This window comes from Megascapheus bottae, chromosome 3, assembly GCF_031878675.1.
Source record: "Megascapheus bottae isolate mThoBot1 chromosome 3, mThoBot2.hap1, whole genome shotgun sequence".
NCBI classification, from domain to species: Eukaryota; Metazoa; Chordata; class Mammalia; order Rodentia; family Geomyidae; genus Megascapheus; species Megascapheus bottae.
The window spans coordinates 32,785,840-32,808,493 of record NC_143511.1 but is presented as its reverse complement, the minus strand read 5'-3'; the positions used below and the strand labels follow the sequence as shown (position 1 = coordinate 32,808,493).

The following is a 22,654-nucleotide window of genomic DNA, read 5'->3' as shown; positions in this document are numbered from 1 at the left end:
AGCCCCTGAGTAGCTAGGATGACAGGCGTGAGCCACCAGTACCTGCTTCTTTCTCAGATCTTTAGCCTCTGGTCTCTACTGTGCTTCCATGGGTTTATTGTGCCTCACACAGGTGTACATATACACACAGACACAATTTTGGTTTGTCCCTTTTGTACTGATATACAAATGCATATAGTTCTTCTGCCCACTCCCCTCAGAACTGGGGTTTGAACTCATGGCTTCGTGCTTGCTGGGTGCTTTTGCTGTAGCTGTTTGTCAGGTACCATGTAGAGCTTCTATCCTGGGGGGGGGCTTGGTCCGTGATTGCCCTACCTTCACTCCATGCAGCTGGGATTACAGCAATACCACAGCAAGCTCAGCTGGAAGGCAAAGTTCTCCCCTGGAATGATTGACGTGCTCACCACTGTGTGATATGAAATCCTGGGGACTCATCACAGGCAGAAGTGATATTCAAGATACAAGAAGGACTCGAGAATGATCTAAGGCAGCAGGATGTGCCACTCAGCTGACAGGAACAGGAAGAGGTCAAGGAACAGATGGAAGAATGACTGGTGTTCCCTATCATACACCAAATACTTACAGAGCTCTGTGCCCTCTAAGATATGATCTCTCTCTCTCCCTCCCTCTCCCCCCTCCCTCCCTCTCTCTACCTCCCTTTACTTTGTGAGACAATATATCCTTCAGGGAGAGGTGAAACACTTTCTAATATTTTGACGGTCGTGGGACTTGAACTCTGGGCCTGGGCACTGTCCCTGAGCTCTTCAGTTCAAGACTGCCTCCCTACTCCTTGAGTAACAGCACCACTTTCTGGTTTTTTTTTTGCTTTTGGCTTTTGTGTGTGTTAGTGCCATTATTGGGTCTTGAACTCAGAGCCTCACAGCTTTCCCTTGGCTTTTTCATGCAATGCTGTCATTCTTTTACTGAACCACCACTCTAAGTCTGGCTTTTTGGTGGTTAGTTGAAGATAGAGACTCACAGATTGTCCTGCCCAGGCTGTTTTATATTTTTTTTAATTTTTGGTTGTGGGACTTGAACTCTGGGCCTGGGTGCTGTCCCTGAGCTTTTCAGCTCAAGGCTACTGCCCTACCCTTGAGCTTCAGCACCACTTCCATTTTTCTGGTGATTAATTGCAATTAGTTGCAATGGCTTTTCATTGTTCTTTTTCTTACCCACTCTATAGCAGCTGTCAACATATGTAATGTCTTAATAAGGAGAAAGCAATTGCAAACACTAAGCTTGTCAAGGCCATATGAGCTGACCCTGGAAGCTATAGGTATTTTTCTATAGTATGATTTTCTTTTTCAGTTGTGGGGCTTGAACTCAGAGACTGGGCACTGTCCTTAGACACTTTTTGCTCAAGGCTAGCACTCAGCCACTTGAGCCACAGGGCCACTTCCAGCTTTTTCTGTGTATGTGGTACCGAGGAATGGAAGCCAGGGCTTTGTACATGTGAGGTGAGCACTTTACCACTAGGCTACACTCCTGGCCTATTATAGTAGGATTTTGTCACTTGAAGGCTTAAATTCAGGGCATGGCACTGTCCTTTAGCTCTTTTGTTCAAGGCTAGTGCTCTACCACTTTGGGACACAGCTCCATATCTGTTTCTTTGATGGATTCTTAGAGATAAGAGTCTCATGGGCTTTCTTGCCCTGGCTGGCTTTGAACCTCAGATCTCAGCCTCCTGAGTAGCTAGGATTACAGGCATGAGTCACTGGTACCTGACATTTTTTTTTTTTTGCCAGTCCTGGGCTTGAGCTCAGGGCCTGAGCACTGTCCTTGGACTTTCTCAAGGCTAGAGCTCTACCACTTGAGCCTCAGCACCACTTCTGGCTTTTTTCTATGTATGTGGTACCGAGGAATCGGACCCAGGTCTTCATGCATGCTAGGCAAGCAAATTAACCACTAGGCCAAACTCCCGGCCCCAGGTATCTGACTTTTAATTAGGAATTATTTTTTGGTACTGGGGTTTCAGTGTTCTACCACCTGGGTCATATCCTAATCCCCCCACCCCATTTTTTTTTTCTTTCTGCTGTCACCTCCAGGCAGGTTCTTGTTTTTCTTGCTTGGACTAATTTAGCACTTCAGTCCTCCTACCTCTGCCTCCCCAGGAACTGGAATTACAGGAATGTATCACCATGCCTGGCTAGTGATGAAAATTTCTTGAATCCTCTGGCTTCTCTCCATCTTCCTCCATAATCCTGTCTTGCATGCGCTAACAGCTTCCTAACTAGACTTCTGGTCATTCCGACCTGTCTCCTGGCTGGGAACCATGGCACCAGTGCCACTAGATTCAGATATGTGGATCTGTGTGTTCTACCCACGGCCCCAATCCCTTCCCCAGCTTCCCTTTGCCCCAGGGCTCAGACCTAAATCTATATTAGGACTCATCAGCCTCTCTCTCCTCCTTAGCCTCGCCAAGCCTCAGCTGAATTTGAACTCAGGGCCTCATGATTGTTAGGCAGGTGCTCTCACCCCTTGAGTCACAGCCCTAGTCCTTGATTTGGGACCATTGCTTCATACACAGTGGTCTTGTGTCCATACCTCCAGGGGATTGCTTCTCAAGCTCCTATTTACCCTGTTGGCATTGTATATTCAATAAAAGATTGCTCAGAACAATGCTTATTTCTGCTCAGAAGCAGGGAAGTTCTTGCCTTCAAGAGGCCAAATCTCCTTTCTATACCCCGAGTCACCCCATGGTCTACCTGAGCGTTAGGGACTTCACCACTGTTGTAACTGTTCATTTATTAGTATGTGTCTTTGAGTGATGTCATTATCTCTGACTGGGAATAGCTTACTTTCTCTCTTGGTGATGGCTGGGGTGTGGCTCAAGTGGTAGAGCACTATGCCTAGTAAGTAGAAGGCCCCAAGTTCAAACCCTAGTTAACCACAAAAGAAAAGTATCAAAGGGGTAGGGGGGTTATCCCCACAATAAAAAAGAAAACTATCATCAAATGAGAGGTATTTTATTATTTGTTCATTTACTTATTTTTTGGCTGAGATAGCAATGTAGGACCAGGAGACTGAAATATCCCCCCCCCCCCCTAAGTATCTCATATGATCAGAGGCACGGAGGACACTGAAATCTTAAGGGGATTAAAAAAATTGATAAACAAATTTGCCCATCTGAATTTTTAGCTCTGACCTTGGGTGTGTGTGGGTGGGGGGGAGACCAGCAGTCCTGCACCCAGTAAATTCATTCACTTCGTTAAAGGAAAGGAATAGAAAGGGTTAGAGATGGGGCTCCAGGGGCTCGCGCCTGTCATCCTAGCTCCTCGGGAGGGTGAGATGTGAGGATCAGCGTTCAAAGCCAGACCAGGCAGGGAGGTCCATGAGAGTCGACTCTCCAGTTAAGAAAGAAAAATTTAAAAAAAGCTGAAAATGGTGCTGTGGCTCCGGTGGTAGAGCACCTGCCTGGAGGGGAAAAAACTCAGGGACAGTGCCCGGAGCCCCGAGTTCAAGTCCCGGACATGCACCCCCTCAAAGGAAGGATGGGGATGGGGCTCCAGGCATCCTTAGGCGGGAGCACCAGTGGGGTCCTAAAGCAAGGCTCACTTCTAGGGAGGTGGGCGGGAGCGCGTCACCAGGTCTTTCGCTCCAGTCGGCAACTCGCCGGGAGGCCGGGTGTGCGCCGGGAGGGCCGCGGGAGGAGGAGGCGGCCGCGCCGACCCCGTCCCCCGCTCCGGGCCGTTCCGCGGCTCCGGCGCCGGCTCCGCTCCGGCCGCGATCCGCTCCGGGTTTCCGCGCGCCCCGCGCCGCCCCGCCCCGCGCCGCCTCGCCGCCGCCGCCGCCGCCGCCGCCGCCGGAGCCGCCGCCGGAGCCGCTCGGAGCTGCGCGAACATGGCCGAAGTCGGCGAGGACAGCGGCGCCCGCGCCCTGCTGGCGCTGCGCTCGGCGCCCTGCAGCCCCGTGCTGTGCGCCGCGGCGGCCGCCGCCGCCTTCCCCGCCGCCGCGCCGCCGCCGCCGCCGCCGCCGCCCGGGCCCGCCGCGTCCCCGCCGCCGCCGCCCGCCCAGCCCCCGCCCGGGCCTCCGCCGCCGCTGCCGCCCGGCGCGGCCCCCGGCGCGGCCCCGGCCCCCGGCGCGGCCCCCGGCGCGGCCCCGGCCCCGGCCCCCGCCCCGGCCCCCGCTCCGGCCCCGGCTCCGGCTCCCGGCGCGGGCGCGGCGCCGGCGCTGGTGGCCGCGGCCGCCGCCTCGGTGCGGCAGAGCCCCGGGCCGGCGCTGGCGCGCCTCGAGGGCCGCGAGTTCGAGTTCCTCATGCGGCAGCCCAGCGTCACCATCGGCCGCAACTCGTCGCAGGGCTCGGTGGACCTGAGCATGGGGCTGTCGAGCTTCATCTCGCGGCGCCACCTGCAGCTCAGCTTCCAGGAGCCGCACTTCTACCTGCGCTGCCTCGGCAAGAACGGCGTCTTCGTGGACGGGGCCTTCCAGCGGCGCGGCGCGCCCGCCCTGCAGCTGCCCCCGCAGTGAGTGTCCGGGTCACCCCAGCCCCTCTGGGGCCTGAACCCTGGGGTCACCCCAGGCCCTGGCGGCCTGACCCTCCGGGCCGCCCCGGGCCCCTGCTGGCCTGAAACCCTGGGGTCACCTCTTATCCTGATCCCTCCAGTTTGGACTCTCAGGGTTACTTGTGACCCCCCCCCCTCCAGCCGGAACTCCCCCGAGTCACTCCTACCGCAACTGCACTGAGCCTGACCCTTCTTCCTACTCACCTTCCATCTCTCCCAGCCCAGACCCGAGAGTCCGCCTCATGCCCCATGCCACTCCTTCTGGACCCCGGAGTCATTCCTGTATGACTCTAGATGGCTCAAGTGTCTTCCCTCCCCTTACCCATATACCTGGTGGCTTGAACCAAGAGGTACACTCCTGAAGGGTGTACCTGACTCTGCCCCCACCCTGGACCCCCAGGTTTGGACCTGGTGGTCATCCCCACCAGCCTGGACCAGTGGGCCACTCCACCCCCGTGTCCCATCTAGGGGTTGCTATGGAGGGTACAAGCAGGCCCCATAGTAGTCCAGCCTTAGGGGCACATCTGAAGATTTACAGCAGGGAGGGGTCAGGACAGGAAGTGCCCTGCCTTAATGTCCCCGCAGGATGCCTGCCTGGGGCATTACCTCTTGGGTACAGATCTGCTCCACAGCTCCATTAGAGCCCCAGGCCTGTGTCCAAAGAGTCTCCAGCATCTCTACCCTAGTCCTCCCCTGCCTCTCCCGTCCTCCTTACCACCCCTAGAGGTCCCAACCTCAGGGTTTGTAGGCCAAGAGAAAGCCTGTTTAATTACTCACTTCCTCTGTGGCACTTTCTTTTTCTACTCAGTAATTGCTGGTAACCCTTACTAGTATTTGTGTTTCTCAAGTGCCTTCACGTTTAAGAGTGTCTGACTGTCTCATTACCTGCTTTTATGAGCACCTGGAGTCCAGGGAGTTTCTGCTCCCAGGCCTCAAGCTCCTTTCTGTAAATGTCCCCAGTTCCTAAGGTCTGGGTAGGGTTGTTATGTGCACTTCTTTGAATAAAATTCAACCCCAACAGTGACTCATCCTAGTAGGGTGTGAGAAGGAAGGTGTACTTCTGTTTTGCCAAACCTGAAAAGCGGGCACTTGTAAAGTCAGGACTCAGTAGTTGTCTGTGCCCAGGTTGTTTTTTTGTCTTCCATAAGCTCTACAATCTTTCCCACACTCCCTTGCCTTTTGTGTTGGATGAATTCCTGGGCTGATGTCTTTCAGGAAGAAAATGACAGGTGAACACTCTCCTGGGCTTCCCCGGACTCCCACAGCCTGTCTCTGCTCCTTCATATAATGAACATTTGAGATGTGCTCCATTGCACACTCATGTTCAGGGGCTCCATCCCACCACCCCACCCCAGCTTACTGGATCTTGAATGAAGCATCTATGCCCCCCCCCCAGGTTTTTTTCCCCTCAGGATGCTTAGCATCTGAATAGGGCAACGCCCAGCATGGTAGGTAGAAAATGTTAGTGGTATGCAGAGCGTCTGGCAGTTGGCATGGTTTCCTGGAGCTTTGGGGGGCATTGGTTTAGCTGGCAGAGAGGCATTTGCTTGCCCCTGAGTTGGTGCTTTTGATGTGTGCAGATGTCTTTGCCTTCCCTCATTGTCTGAACTTAACAGGGCTATGCTTTGGAGTGTCAGCCCTGTCACCAGAGATGTCACCTGTGGAGGACATAAGCTGTATGCCTAAGCAAACCAGCAGGAGGTGTGGCATCTGCCCTCCTGGGGACAAAAAGGAGTAGTTCTAGTTGTTTTGCTTTCTTTGCTTTGGAAAGCTAACTTACGCATTTACATATACAGAACCTAGTGTAAACTTCTCTTTTAGCCTGTGTCATTGAAAACAGTCAAGCCATTTCATTGAATGCAGAGCTAGGAAGTTAGATGAGTACACATTTGTCACTCTGAAATGAGAAATTCATTATTGACTTTATAGATAATAGCAGTATTGTGTGTCTGTTCTCAGGCTTCAGTATCCAGTTTGTTGTTTTGTTTTGTTTGGCTCTGTTTCCTTTTGAGACAAGGTCTTGCTCCTTACTCAGGACAAGCTGGCATCAAACACTTGCTATGGAGTCCACATTATTCTTTGAACTCATTATCTGTCTGCTTTGTCTCTTCAGCATCGGGATTATAAGTGAACATCACTAAGCCTGGCTGACACCTAGTTTTAATGTTTGGAGTTACAGATTCCTTTACTGTAAGCTGCCAGCTCTCATGTTGTGTAGGGATTTTGTTGACTATGTTTGGGTTTAGTCAGCTGCAGGCCTGGTTTTGCTCACATGGATTCCCAAAGCAGTCCTATCCCCTCAGCCACCTTCTTCCTTGTCATAAGGATGGTGACAGCCATGTGGATATTTGCACATATCTCTCTCTCTGTGTGGCTTCCATTCTACCTGCCTCTGTCACTATTATCCTATATTTTCAATTTGGTTGTTTTATTTATTTATTTTTGGTGATGGTACTGGAATTTAAATTGAGGGCCTTGTACTTGCTGGCCAGGTACTCTACTACTTGAGTCATGCCCACAGTCCTGGCTAGTTTTTCAGGGGGTCCCACAGTTATGTTCAGGCTGGCTTGGGCCACCTTCTTCCTATTTGGTGCTTTCTGTATAGTTACCACACCCAGCTTTTTTATTGGTTACAATTTGATCTCCTGAACTTTTTGCCCAGGTTGGGCAAAAAGTAGTCCTTGTAATCTCTGCCTCCTGAGTAGCTAGTATCATTACCTGCTAGGGTCACTGGCTGTTAGAATTCCCCGGTGGCTTCCTTGTTCAGCTCAGATCTTCAGTATTTTTTATGACTCTTGAAACAGCTTGGAGCTGATGTTGTTGCTGTTAGTGTTGCTGTTGGTATTGGTGCTGTTGGTCATGGAGCTTGAACTCAGGTCTGGGCACATCCCTGAGCTCTTTTGCTCAAGGCTAGCTCTGTACCACTTTGAGCCACAGTACCACTGAAAACCACAGTTTTCTGGTGGTTCACTGGAGTTAAGAGTTTGCAGACTTTCCTTCCCAGGCTGGCTTTGAACTATGATCCTCAGATCTCAGCTTCCTGGGTAGGTAGGGTCACAGGTGTGGGTGACTAGCACCTGGTAGAGCTGATCTTAAACTGCCATGTGTGACCCAGTGGCCCACAATCACCTGGACCTGAATGCACTTGGTCTTTTCTGATCTAGAAGCTAAGCAGGGTTGAGCGTGGTTAGTACTTGCATAGGAGAATCACTGAGAACTGCCAGGTGGCTGGAGGGAGTGTGCGTAGGTAAACCTGGCAAACTCAGGTACTGTAGTACCACATTTCTTGTGGACTTCAGGCACTTGACTAGGGCAGACTCTGTGCCAGGCTGGCCATAGGTGACTGTGACAGTGTTTTGTTTGTTGAATTGGCAGATTCACACATAAACATGCTTGTGCTTCTGTAGAAGAAACACATGTTTGAAATGTTGCTTGATTTCTCAGGATGTAGCTGCCTTTGGCTTGTGCACACGTGCATGTGTGTATGTATATAGATCTTCAAACCATTTAATTCAGAAGATGAATGGAACATGATTGGCCAATTTTAAAGGGCTTTCTTAGCTCCTTTTTTGGTCTTCCTCCTTATCGTATCTTTTGTTGTTGAGATACTAGAGATTTGAACCCAGGACCCCACATACTGATCAAGCATCCTACTGTCTGAGCCATGCACCCCTGCCCCATTCTTCCTCCTCTGCAGCCTGTCCCAGCACCCTTGTAGGAAGGCTGGGTTCTTCCAGAAACAGCCAACTTTCCTGGCCATAGCTTCAGGGACTAAGAGTAACTAAGTCTTTTAAGTCTTTTCTTTTCTACTTCTAGTCTGTTTTCAGTGAGCACAGATTTTTTTTTTTTTTTTTTTTCCAGCCCTAGGGCTTGAAATCAAGGTCTGGGCTCTGTGCCTGACCCTCTTTGTGCTCAAGGCTAGCATTCTACTACTTGAGCCACAGTACCACTTCTGGCCTTCTGGCCTTTTCTGTTTATGTGGCACTGAGGAATTGAACCCAGAGCTTCATGCTAGGCAAGCATTCTACCACTAAGCCATTAAGCCACATTTCCAGCTCCAGAAAATTCTTTTTTTGGGGGGGTGGTCCTGGAGGGCCTGGGCACCATCCTTGAGCTTTCTCAAGTTAAGTGCTCTACCACTTGAGTCACAGCACCACTTTTGGCTTTTTCTGTGTATGTGGTACCCAAGAATCGGACCCAGAGTGCTAGGCAAGCACTCTACCAGTAGGCCTCACTCCCAACCCCCAGATATTTCTTTTAAACATTTCAAAATAGAAACAGTAACAAAATCCCAGGTCAAAAAAAAATGACATATTCCCTTTGCCCAGCAACTTAGTTGCTGTCACAGCTGTCCCATCATCAGCCAGGCTTGTTCCTAATCTGTTTTGGCCTTGACTACAAAAAGCAAAATGAATCCTGGGTGTCATATCAGGCTCTGAAAGATAAGGGTCCTTAAAAAGCCTCACCCCCAGTGTCCTTATCACCCGGCAGACTGGTCCCCAGCACTGCACTCAGGCTCCCTTGTAGTCTGTGACTTCTCTATCTCATGGTATTTATTTGGATCAGGATCCAAGGAAGAGCCCTGCACAGCTGCTTCATGTGCTCCTTGTGTCTCTTAATCTGAGTTTATTTATTAAAGGAGCAGGGTCACTTGTCCTGTTCCCCTGTCACTTACAGATTGCATTCCCTTGGCAGTGATTAGCATGTCCCTCTCCCCTCCTTGCTGTAAATGGGCTGTTGGTCCCAGAGATTTGATCAAAGTCCAGGGTGAGTTTCTCCCCCAGAACTGCTCAGGGTGCGTGTGTGTGCGTGCATGTGTGTGCGTGCGTGTGTGTGCGTGCGTGTGTGTGTGTATGTATCTGAAGTATCTGCTTTAATGTTTCCCTTTTTGTATCATGAGGGGCTTGCCTGGAGACCCACTCTTTCTGCTGGTCATTTTTGTGGCTTGCTTGCTGCTGCTGCTGCTTTGGTGTCAGGGATTTACCAGTGGAAAGTGACTGGATGAATGACTAGTCTGTCACCATTCACCAGTGTGGGAAGTGGAAAGGTAAGGAGTTGTTACTAAGGAATGATTGGTAGACATGCAGATGTAACATAGTTTCTCATGATGTTTCCATTTGGTCAGAGTTGCGAGATGGTTATACAGGAACCAGTAACTAGCCACTGCTCAGTTAGACATCATTTTGAAATTAATGGGAAAGTGCCCTGGTCTTAAAAAAGACAGCGAGTTGGTCTGAGTGCCCACTGTGGACCTCCATCTTCTCCTGGCATCCTCAACACCACTTTCCCAGTCTTGAGGGGCACTGGTCAGGCATAGAGGTCTGTGGAGCCCTGTTTTGCACTTGGCATGGAGGTAGGTGTCTGGTAGGGCTTTTTCCGAGGGAACTAGGGTTTGTCTGTTCCTAACTCCCCCATAGGGAGGGAACCCAGGCTGAGCCAGAGGTGGGCAGAACTGTAATGGGGAGGGCTCCAGGATGGGTGGGTTTGTTGTAGCTGGGGTGGCTGTAGAAGCCACCTGAGAGAGGGGAGAAGGGAAAGAGGATGGCCTTGGGCCTAGGCTCTGGTGGCCTTGGGGTTGTGGAAGACTCCAGCAAGAAAGTCCTGTGGGGCTTTATTTGTGAGGAGGGCTGATCAGAGAATGTAGCCTTGAGGATCCAGGCTGGGAGCACTGAAGTAGGCTGCCTGAGGCATGGAGGGAGGCTGGGGACAGGAAATCGAGCCTGGTCTCGAAGCTGTTTCTTGCTAGCTGGCTCTTACATGGATTAGCTGTGTTTGTTTAGTCGCTGGGGTCCAGTTCAGGTTACCTTGTGGAGTCAAGGAGCTGCTGCATCAAATTAGCTGCATATAGATGCACCCACTCCACATCAGGAGATGCTCTGAAAGTTTGTTTTGTTTTTTGTTTTTGTTTTTTTGTCTCTTGTGGGGCTTGAACTCTGGGCCTGGATGCTGTTCTTGAGTTAGGTCTTCAGCTCAAGGCTACTGCCCTACCTCTAGGCCTGGGCAGTGTCCCTGAGTTCTTCAGCTCAAGACTACTGACCTACCCTTGAGCCGCAGCACCATTTCTGGTTTTCTAGTGGTTGATTAGAGACATTTCAGTGCCTGGGCTGGCTTTGAACTGCAATCCTCAGATCTCAGCCTCCTAAGTAGCTTGGATTACAGGCGTGAGCCATCGTGCCCTGCTCTGAAACAGTTTTTATAGAATTTCCAGACAGCCTGTGTGTGGAAATGAATCCCTGCTACCAGTGAGGGGGCCTTCGTTACAGGCTTGAGGGAGTGAGTTTGTGGGGTTTGTATTTCATACTTGTGAAAAGACAAAGCTATGTTTAAAAGTATGTACCTAAATGAAACATGCATCTGATTTGCACACAGGGTAATTTACTGCTGGTGGTTTTGCGTCTTGTGAAGGTCAGGGGAAAACCTTGCTAAATTAATGACAGGTCAGATTGCTCTGTGCCTTACTTGCATGATCGCCTCACCTTGCAGCACTTGGTGAGAGCCAGGCTTTTGTGAAGCCCTTTTACTTTCGCTTCCTGGAAAGGACCCCAGTGTGGACTCGCTGTAGCCCTGCAGCTGCTTTCCCTGTGAGTGGCTTCTCCCAGGCTCCAGGTTTCCTGTACAGCAGTGCTGCCTAATTGAGAAGGAGGAATGCACGTGGGAGCAGTCTGTGGGTCTATAAAGGGAAACCCAGAAGGCATGCTGTGTGTTGCTAGGAGTCTGGGGCTGGGCCAGGCAAGCACAAGCACTGGCCTGGAGTGGCTGTTTCTAGACTGTTGTTGACAGTTCCTGCCTCTCTGCTTCCCTTGAACACAATGAAGAAGCTTGATGCAGGCTTTATTTATGTAGATCAGTTCCTAGTGCTTGCCCCGTGTACCTGGCTCTTCTAGGAGTGGCTTCTCCTAGGTAGCCAAGGCTGGTCCTTAGTTGAACATTTCATGTGTGTCAGGAAGGGTGGAAACGGTCTTTTGTTTCTTCTGTCTTCCCCAGGACCATGAAGCTGAGCCCAGGTATGCTCCTGGTTCTTCAGTATCCTGGGGGTCTGCCTCATGTGCTAAACTTTCTTCTCTGACACCTAGCTGTCAAAGGGGGGCAAAATTGCTCCGGACTTATTTTTTTTTTTTTCGCTGTCCTGGGGCTTGTACTCAGCCTGGGCTCCTGATGCCCAATGCTAGCCTAGCACTCTCCCGCTTGAGCCATAGCACACTTTGGGATTTTTGTTCATTTGTTTTTTCTGTGCTTAATTGGAGAGAAGAGTCTCACAGACTTTCTAGCTCAGGCTGGCTTTGAACGTGATCCTCAGTTCTCATCAGCCTCTCCTGAGTAGTAGGATTATACGCATGAGCCATTGGCACCCAACTTCTGGACTTTTTTGGCTTTTTGTTGTTGTTGTTGTGTTGCTTGGGGTTTTTTTTTTTGTTGTGTGTGTGTGTGTGTGTGTGTGTGTGTGTCATGGGTCTTGAACTGGGCCTGGGCGCCATCCCTGAGCTCTTTAGCTCAAGACTACCGCCCTAACCTTGAGCTAAGCCCCACTTCCCGTTTTCTAGAGGTTAATTGGAGATAATAGTCTCAGCTCCTTTTGTACCCAGGCTGGCTTTGAACCTTGATCCTCAAATCTCAGCCTCCTGAGTAGCTAGGATTCCAGGCGTGAGCCACCACACCCAGCCTTGGTGGGATTTTTAACTTCATTGTTTGGTAGTAGAGGTTTGGAATCAGGATCCTGTGCAATCTAGGCAGGTGCTTTACTGCTTGAACCATTCCCTCTTTTGCATTGGTTATTTTCTAGGTAGGGTCTTGATTTATTTCTACTCAAGCTGGCCTGGACTGTGATCCTCCCTTTGTGCTTCTACCTCACAGTCATAGCAATTCTCAGATATTTTGGTCTCTGTATCTTGATCCCCTTCCAGTGGACCCCAACGCATTTTGTTTATGTTGTGTACTATGTTTATCACAGAAGTTAAAAATTGAGAAGTTACTCTCAAAATGTAAGCAATAATAAACCTACTTCAAAAGTAACTTATCTGGTAAAAATACCCTAGACTTGGCTGGTGTGGAAGCACAGCTAGACTCCCAGATACTCAGGAGATGGGGCAGGAAGGTTGTGGTTTGAGGCCAGCCAGGGCTGCACAGGAAGATCCTGTCCAGAAGGAAAACAAACAAGCCCCCTATATTTTCTAAAACAAAATAAAAATTAGAGTAAGGTTTTGTATTGTAATTCTCAGTGTCTCCTGACAGCTAGAATTACAAGAGTGAGCCACTGCACCAGACTAGATTTAGCATTAGCATGTATTCACACCTTGGTTCTTCCAGATTGTCATTTCCCACAAGCAGGTGGGGCTCCTGCTCCCTCTCTGCTCTCAGGTGACCCCTGGTCTTTTTGTGGCAGGTTAGGGCCCCTGGAAGAATATGGGCAGAGGGACTGTGGGCAGATTGGACACGGCAAGCAGGTGCCCTGCATGTAGACAAGCCACATGCTGGGTTTTTAGGGCACAGTGGCTGTTTGGAACCCTTCATGAAACAGCATGCCCACTTTTAAAAACATTGCCATTTTGTGACGGTGCTGAGTGCCAGTTCTGCACGCTGCATTTTCTCATCCCCACTAGACACACACCCCATGGGATGCTTCTGCCTGCCCTCCCCTCAGCACAGGAAGTCAAATGGAGAAGGCCTGGCCTTCCTGCGCGTGAGCAGGGTCTTCTGTTTGGTGGCGTCAGGATTCCCGAGCCTTGGATTTGTGCATACGACAGTGTGTCTACCTGTCTGGTGATTGTGCCTGTGGTGTGGGGTGTCCACAGAGATCTGCAGCTACATGCTGGTGCCGCCTTCCTGCAGGCCCAAGACAGGGCGGGGCCAGGCTCTGAGTGCCTAAGCCTCTCAGAAGGCCCACCTCCGTCACATCAGTCACGGTCATGTTACGTGGTCGGAACAGCCTCCTTGGGTTACTGAGAAGCCTGTGTACTGGCAGGCCTCGAGCCCAAGAGGAAAGTTCCTCACTGCCCTGGACACACGTCTGCCTGGCAGATCTGGCCCTGCAGTTGAGAACCAGTGGTGACTCACCACCATCACCGTAGCTTAGGGAAAACACCTCCTCCTTCTCCAGAACAGTAGCTCCCTGTCACTGTCATGTCAGCCTGGGAACTGGGGAGCCCTTGGGGGAGACTGGCCAGTGCACTGCTCCCTTTGCAGTTTTCTCTGAAACTGGGCACGAGGAGTTTTCTGGCCTGTCTTCTCAGGTTGGATGGCTAGGGATGCTCTGTTCTTCAGCTGAACCCTTGCTGTGTGGCAGCCATGAGCAGCTGGCAAGTGCTGTTGGGATCTTTGGATATGGTGGCATGACTGAGGAGCCATGGTTTATTGTAGTTTAGTTTTTTAGCCAAGGTGGAATAGTTCCAGGTGCTGCTGCTGGCTTAAGGCCCTCCAGGATCCCCCGTGACTGGGCATCGCTGCCACCCCCACTTCACCTGATCACCTCAGAGCAGGGGGAGGTGAAAATCATCCACAGGCCTGGTCCAGGCTCCCCAAGACTCTCCACACAAAGCTGCAAAGGGAGACACCTGCCAGCCAGCCCTTGCTGAAGGCCTCTGGAATACCCTCCACTTGCCATGGATTGGGTGGTCAGTCACTGCCCTCTGTCAGCTTGCAGTTCGGGTAGGGCTGGTGGGCTAGGTGTGTCTGCTGTTGCCGTCCCGGCAGCCCACCTTCATCCCTAACAAGCTTTACCGTGCCCGTGCCCTTAGCTCATGGGACCTGCCATGGCAGGTCACTTCGTGTTGCGATGAATATTGCGTGTTGCCTAATGTGTTGTCCCATGAGGGCAGTGTGCTGTCTGAAGTCTGCAGGAGCATCTGTGCTAACGGCCTGCCTGGCTGCTGGCAGGAAGGGCAAGAGTAAGCTCCAGGGAGATGAGCCAGTGAGGCCTGTTCTCACACAAGTGAACAGAGCTCAGACCCCTAATTTCAGAGAAAGGCAGGCTATCAGGGTAAGAGGGGACAGTGGTTTCCTGAATAGCTGACCAGTCCATTACATCAGAGTACCCAGCTCAGCTTGTGTCCCAAACCTGTTAGTGTCTGTGTTTGTGAATAAAGGTTTTTTTGTTTGTTTTGTTTTTGATTTTCCCCAGTCCTGGAGACTGAACTCGGCGTTTGATCACAGTCCTTGGGCTTTCCTCAAGGCTAGAGCTCTACCACTTGAGTCATAGCACCACTTCCAGGTTTTTCTATGTATGTGGTACCAAGTTTTGTGCATGCTAGGCAAGCACTCTACTACTAGACTAAACTCTTGGCTCTGAATAAAAGTTTTATTGTCACACACCATGCCTGTGGATTTCTGAGCTGTCTCTGACTGCTTACCCAAGCCAGGCCAGTGGTCTTTGAGGCCTGTGCTGTTTACTGTCTGTGCTGGATAGTGGCAGAGCTCATGTCAGCATATTTTACCAAGGGATGTTTTGGAAGAGATAGGAGTGGTGTCTTTCTCTCTCTGTCTCTGTCTCTGTCTCTCTCTGTCTCTGTCTCTCTCTGTCTCTGTCTCTCTCTGTCTCTCTCTGTCTCTCTCTCTCTCTCTCTCTGTCTGTCTCTCTCTCTGTCTCTCTCTCTGTCTCTCTCTCTCTGTCTCTCTCTCTGTCTCTTTCTGTCTCTTTCTGTCTCTCTCTTTCTCTCTCTCTCTCTGCCTGCCAGTCCTGGGGCTTGAATGCAGGGCTTGGACACTGTCCTTGAGCTCTGACTCAAGGCAAGCAATCTATCATTTGAGCCATAATACCACCACTTCAGGCTTTTTCTGCTTATGTGGTACTGAGGAATCAAATCAAGGCTGCATGCATGGTAGGCAAGCACTACCACTAAGCCACATGTCTAGCCCCAGATTATTTTTTCTTAATGCCAGTCTTGCTGTGTAGTGCCCTTATATTTTCAATCGTCCTTCCTCAGCCTCACAAATATTTGTACAGTGGCAATGGTGTGTACTACCACACTGTCTCCAGTGATACCTGTCAGAGCACCCTGTCCCCAGTAGAAGTATGAGGGGTCCTTGGTGTGGGACCCAGCCCCAGACTGTCATGTTATTGTCATGTCTGCCTGCCTGTCTGCTTGCCTGCCTTTCTTTCTTTTTCTTTCTTTCCTTCCTTCCTTCCTTCCTTCCTTCCTTCCTTCCTTCCTTCCTTCCTTCTTTCTTTCTTTCTTTCTTTCTTTCTTTCTTTCTTTCTTTCTTTCTTTCTTTCTTTCTTTCTTTCTTGCCAGTCCTGGGACTTGAACTCAGGGCCTGGGCACTGGCCTTGGGCTTTCTCAAGGCTAGAGCTATACTATTTGAGCCACAGCACCACTTCCGGCCTTTTCTATATATGTAGTGCTGAAGAATCGAACCCGGGTCTTCATGCATGCTACGCAAGTACTCTTACTTTACCACTAGGCCAAACTCCCGTCCCTTTCATGTCTCTTTCTAGGCTCCTTCACCCAGAGCAATTCTTCAGTCTTTCTTAGGCTTTATTTTGGTAGCACTGGGCTTCAAGCTTTGCTGGGCAGGTGCTGTACCATTTGAGCCATGTCCTCGTCCTTTTGCTGTTTAATTTCTTAGTTAGGGTCCTGTACATATGCTGGACCCATTCTCAGATTACAACCCTCCTTGTAACTGCCTCCTGAGTAGCTGTGATGACAAGCGTGTACCACCACATTCAACTCTTTTGTGTCTGTAGTGCTTGTAGTGGGACATGGGGCTTCATGCATGTTAGGCAAGCATTCTACCACTAAGCCACATTCTCAGCCTTTCAACTTGATTCTTGAGATAGGGTCTTATAGACTTGGTTACACTGGCCTCAAACTGTAATCCTACAAACTTCCACTCCACCTCCACCCAGTGACTGGGATTATAAGATTTTACTATTTAATTTTTTTTTTTTTTTGCCAGTCCTGGGCTTGAGCTCAGGGCCTGAGCACTGTCCTTGGACTTTCTCAAGGCTAGAGCTCTACCACTTGAGCCTCAGCACCACTTCTGGCTTTTTTCTATGTATGTGGTACCGAGGAATTGAACCCGGGTCTTCATGCATGCTAGGCAAGCACTTTACCACTAGGCCAAACTCCCGGCCACTATTTAACATTTTTAAAGAAAATAGGCCAGATATTTTGTAGTCTCTCTCAACTTAGAGCCATCTGATTAGAATCAGATTGCTCTGCTTTAACATTGTAGAAGGGGACATGTGCCTTTTCTGGGTATCCCTGAGAACATTCATTTCTATCACCTCCCTTTCCTGGTAAGTAGTTCCTTTGTCTTTCTTTGCAGTTAATAAGTAACATTTGTAACGTTTGGATTCAGCACTGGTGTAAATGTTTGGCAGTTGGTGCTGGCATCTATCAGCAGTGATTGTTTTGTCTTGCTTTACTCTTCTATCTCCTTTCTCTTTGTTGTCTTCAGTTGGCTAGAACCTCTAAATAAGATAAATCAACACTGTAAGGCCTTCCTTCCCTCCTTTGTTTTCTTTGAAGGTACAGGGGCTTGAACTCAGGGCCTTGTACTTGATGGGCAGGAGCCCCACCACTTGAGCCACACCTCCAGGGATTTTTGCCTGTAGTTTTTTTTGTTGTTTTTTTTAACTCCAGTTAGAATCTTTTGTTTTAGTTGGCCTTGGAGGGTTATCTGTATACTACTTCCTGTGTCGCTGGGATTACAGGCTTGTAGTACCATGCTGGGCCTATTTTTTGTTTGTTTTGATTACCAGGCTGGGCCTTTTTTTTGTTTGTTTTGGCAGGGGTTTGGACCTAGGGCTTTTCCTAAGCAGGCACTCTTCTACTTGGGCCATGTCCCCAGTTATTTTTTATTTTTTAATTTTTTACAGAGATGGTCTTGTACTTTTTGTTTAAACTGAGTTTTAGAAACCAAGATCTTTGAACCTCTTCTTCCTGAGTGGCTATTATGATTATAACGTGTCACTGAACTGAGCTCCAAGGGCTTCATTCTTGCCATTGCCTGGATGAGAAATGCTTAGGAAGTGTTTCATAGTGACTATAGCTCCCTAGGCTGGGAGTGTGACCTAGTGGTAAGCTCGAAGCCCTGGGTTCCATTCCTCAGTACCACATACATAGAAAAAAGCCGGAAGTGGTGCTGAGGCCCAAGGGGTAGAGCTCTAGCCTTGAGAAAGCTCAAAGACAGGGCCCAGGCCCTGAGTTCAAGCCCCATGACTGGCAAAAACAAAACAAAACAAAAAATACCTCCTCAGCAGGTGGGAGCAGAGTTCCCGCCACTGCAGCTGGAGGATCACATGAGCAGAGGCAACAAAGTGAAACAGTAGCTCAAAATGTGAAACCAAAGCACCTTCCTTCAGGAGGCCCTGGGTTATGAACCCACACCCACAAAGCCCTGTGATTATTGTGGTCTTTTGTAGTTACATTTTTCTGGTATGCTTTTAATTTTTAGAGAGCAGGACCACACTTCCTGTTGATTTCTGTAATGCCAGTATATATGCCAGTTTGCTGGGCATGTAGTTGGTACTCTGTAGGTAACTTTTTTCCTTTGGTTGTGGGGCCTGGACACTGTTCCTGAGCTCTTCAGCTCAAGGCTAGAGCTCTGCCACTTTGAGCCACAGCACTTCTTCTGGTTTTCTGGTGGTTATTTGGGGATAAGAGTCTCACAGACTTTCATACCCAAGCTAACTTTGAACCACAGTCCTCACATCTCAGCCTCCTAGCTATTGGTAATTGTTGACAGAAGGAAAAAGAAAAACTGAATAGTTCCGAAGGTAGGAATCACCTTGAATCTGGTGAGGTTGTGAGGATTAATTCATTTAGCTTTGTGGGGGGGGGGCGGGAGTGGTCTTGGGTTTGATATTAGGGCCTCAGTGCTGTTCCTGAGCTTTTATGCTCAATGCCTGTGCTCTACCACTCGAGCCACAGCTCCACTTCTGGCCTTTTGGTGATTGATCGGAATGTCTTACAGACTTTCCTGCCTGGGCTAGCTTCAAACTGCAATCCGTAGATCTTAGTCTTCTGAGTAGCTAGGATTGCAGGCATGAGCCTCTGAGCCCAGCAATTCATCTTAAAAGATGAATCTTGGTTAAGTGAGTTGCATTTTGCCGAGTAAGGAAGGGGCCTAACCTGAGGTCTCAGCCTCCTGGGTCAAGCAGGAGCACTCTCCGCTGAGTCACTAGAATGTAAGGAACATGTTAGATGGTCTCACCTCAGAACTGGCATGGAGGTAATGCCTGTGGCCCACACACATCTCCATCCCACCAACTTCTAGTGTCACTGCATGTACCCTGGAAGTGCCTGTGTGGGAAGTGCCAGTGTTCATTGCTGTGCCCAGGGTTGCCCCTGTGGAGCTTGCCAGCCCCTCTGCCCTGTCTGCCCCAACAGAGGGGCTCATCAGTTGACAAGGTACACTAGGTCTGGTCACATTCTTGCATGGGCTGCAGGGTCAGCCAAGTGTCTCTTCAGACTCTAGAGCTTATATGATCTGAGCAAACAGTGGCTTTTATCTTCTCCTGTGTTGTCATGTAGCTGTCTAGAAAACAGGAGCTCAAAGTACAGGCCATGTGAAAAGACAAGCAAGTTTCACCTTGAATTTGTTTAACCTTTGAAAGGGCCAAGGGTGTGGCCTAAGTGGTGGAGCACTTACCTAGCAAGTACAAGTCCCTGAATTCAGTCCCCACAAGTTCTGTGTAACCACTGAGAATCATTGGAATTTTGCTATATTTTTTGTATTCCCCCTCTTTGGGTGACATTGGGCTTTGAACTCAGGCCCTGAGACTTGCAAGGTAGGTACACTATCACTTGAGACAGCCCTGAGCCATGTTTGTTTCAGTTACTTTCACCTGTGGTCTGACACTTTTACCCAGGCTGGTGTAGATCATCAGTCCCCCCTATCTTGTTCTCTGCATGGTTGGGGTAACAGGTGTGCACTATTGCAGACAGCCTCATACTCTTAGGGACAGGGCTGAGGCACTGTCCCTAAGCTTCTTTTGCTCAAGGATAACACTCTACTACTAGAACCACGGCACCACTTGTGGCTTTTTTTTGTTGATGTAGTACTGAGGAATTGAACTGACCAGGGCTTCATGCATGTTAGCCTAGCGTTCTGTCACTAAGCCACATTCCTAACCTAGCCTCATGCTTTTCTTTTTTTGGGGTGGGGGTCTTGGGGCTTGAACTCTGGGGGCTTGAACTCTAGGTCTGGGTGCTGTCCCTAAACTCTTTAGCTTAAAGTTATCACCTACTCCTTGAGCCACTGCCCCACTTTGAGTTTTCTAGTGACTAATTGGAGATAAGACTCTCACGTTCAGTGCCCAGGCTGGCTTTGAACTGTAATCCTCAGATCTCATCCTCCTGAGTAGCTAGGATTCTAGGCGTGAGCCACTGCGCCTGGCTTCCCTCATACCTTTTTAAGTAAGAGAAACAATGCACTGCTGTGAACAGAAGCCCCCAGCATCCCCTTCCTTCCTGCACTGTTCCGCATCATGAGCAGACACCCTGTGGTTAGGTTAATTGCCCTGCCCCTAACTTACTTGTTTTTATTTTTGCCAGTCCTGGGGCTTGAACTCAGGGCCTGAGCACAGTCCTTGGGCTTTCTCAAGGCTAGCGCTCTACCACTTGGGCCACAGTACCACTTCTGGCTTTTTCTGTGTGGTACTGAGGAATCGAACCCAGGGCTTTGTGCATGCTAGGCAAGCATTCTAACACTAGGCCACGCTCCCGGCCCTGTCCTAGACTTTTAAGCACAGAAATATCTAAGAGTAATATAGCTCAGTTTTATGTGGGTTCCTAATTTACATCAGTGGGTTTGGGTTTTTTTGTTTTGTTTTGTTTTTTGTTTCTTTTTCTTTTGGTGGTGGGGGCGGGGATTGGTTGCGGGGCTCAAACTCTGGACTTGGGCACTGTCCCTGAGCATTTTAGCTCACTGCTAGTGATCTACCACTTGAGCCACAGCACCACTTCTGTTTTTCTGGTGGCTAATTAGAGATAAGAGTCTCACAGACTTTTGTGCCAGGCTGGCTTTGAACCTTGATCCTCAGATCTCAGCCTCCTAAGTAGCTAGGATTATAGGCGTGAGGCACCATTTTTCAGTTCATCAGTGGTTTTTGTACATTTGTCTTCAGTAGTCGATTTCTGTTTGCTTTGCTGTGGTACCATCATTACTCACACCCAGGAAAGAGTTCCTGCTTTCCTCAGTCTTCAGACACAATGGTCCTAGCCATGGCCACCACCCTTCTTTTGTTTTCTGAGAGTGGCAGTGTGACTTCCTGTTCCTAGATGGCCTGACCAACCTCTGCCTTGGGCAGAGATGGTCTCCGGGGTCAGACATGGCCAGCATCTGGAAGTCGGTGTGCCTTTGGAGCTAGCTGTCCACCAACTTTTCTGGTCATACCCAGCATGCTTTGTTCCTAGGGTTGTCTTTCCCCTGTCCAGGCCCCATTACTTTCACCCTATCCTGGGCTCCCAGAACCCCTTCGAGTTCAGAGCACCGTGGGCTGCTCCTGAACACTTTTCTGCTAAACTGGACAGATTGGAAAATGTCTCAGTCCCTTTCCACTCTCCTCTCCGTACTTCCCCTTCCACAGACAGAGGGTGCCAGGGCTCCTTTCTTACCTTGACTGGTGAAAGGTGGAGCTCTTGGCATGTCTCACTGGCTGGAGCTGCCAGGTGCAGTGAGATGGGCAGAGGGACACAGCCCAGAGTGAGGTGTTCTTGAGGTCTGCAGAAGGCTTGGAAGATAGGAGGAATTAATTCAGCCAATTCAACCTTGGTGGTTGGTGAGGCCTGAGTATCTAACCAGGGTGGCAGTAGGTTCCCAGGGCATCCTGACTGGATCTCCCAGGTGTTTGTACATGAGATGGAGGGCAGCTTGGTAGAGGAATGCTCCTCCGGAGCAGTGGGCCTCTGTGTAGAAGGAGAGTTCTAGGCCTGGCGTGGAGGGTGGAGAAAGGGGTGCCAGGACTCAAAGCCGGTAAGGTGGGGATCTGCGCATTTTAGACTTGAGGACGGAATTTTCTTCAGAATTGCTTTTATTATCTATGGCAAAGTGAGAAGCTTAAAAATTAAAACCAACAAGTTATGCCTGGTATGGTTTAGTGTACACCACTAAATTCTAAACCTAATCCCAGCACTAGAGTCTGTGGTAGACTCTAGTCTGCAAGTTTAAGGCCAGTCTGGGATACATAGTGAAACTGTCTCTATGAAGGAAACCAAACCACAAACCCCCAAGCTATCTCCAGAAAGCTGAGGCATTGGGGTACACAGCATGTTCAGGAACCTAGGCAGAAGACTGGGACTCTCTGACACTTCACTCCAGAAACATCCAGAAGCTCTCAGAATACTGCAGCCATGTCAAAGTGACAGCAGAACCTCAGCCCACTGGCAGCTGTCCAGGACTTGGGGAATAAGGGCTTCATCCAGGTGGGGGGTGGGGGTGGCACAGAGAACCCAAGGCTGCAGTGAAGCATGCAGAGCCCCAGTTAGGAAATGGACTGCGCCTCCTGTTACAGGTAAAGCTCAGACCCTGTGTGCGGCTATCTCCCTCCTTCAGGAGCCAGCCCCACCCTGGCTGCTGATGCACCCTAGTGCCAGGTGGAGGTTGGTGCTGTGCAGAGCACACAGACTGGAAGAATGTTTCTGAGTTGGGGGTGCCTGTGCCAGCCCGTCCCTGACACCACAGAGCTGCTGTGTGACCACCATCTTCTAGGAAAGACAGGTGTGGTCTCTGGGGTGGTCACCTTGGGGGGGGGGTGAAGACCAACAGAGGGCAGTGTATAGCGTGCTGGGAGTGTCTCAGAAAGAGGGACCCTTGCCAGGCGCTCTCAGGGTGACAGGCTGGACAAAAATAAAGAACAGTAGTGTGACCTGTGGGGTCGAGGAACTCAGGGGATGATGGTAGGGCAGCTAGGAGCCTTGGTGACCTCTCTGCCATTTACCCACTCCCACCCCACCGCCCAGCCACTCCTCTTCATGTCAGCTGCTGCCACTGCCTTCTGTTGTCATCATTGTGGTGGTATGGTGGAAATGAGCTGCCTTTCTGAGTAGCCATCACTGCTGCCCACTTCCAGAACTTTCCATCTTTCTACACTGGAGTTGTGAACCACTAGACGTTGAGAGCCTACCAATGCCCAGCCATCTGCTCTGCCCCTGTGGCCTTGTAGCCAGATGCCAGCCAGCACTCACCCCTGACAAATGCATGCAGAGAGCCCA

At 50.0% G+C, this 22,654-nt stretch overlaps 1 protein-coding gene across 1 annotated transcript in view; it reads left to right on the top strand.

Annotated features, from left to right (window-relative positions):
• The first annotated feature begins 3,840 nt into the window (after positions 1–3,840).
• Foxk1 (forkhead box K1) overlaps positions 3,841–22,654 on the top strand; it is a 51,632-nt gene continuing 32,818 nt past the window's right edge. Inside the window, exon 1 of the mRNA XM_090329830.1 lies at positions 3,841–4,463. Within this exon, the coding sequence (XP_090185956.1) occupies positions 3,841–4,463 (623 nt within the window). The remainder of the gene's footprint in view (positions 4,464–22,654) is intronic.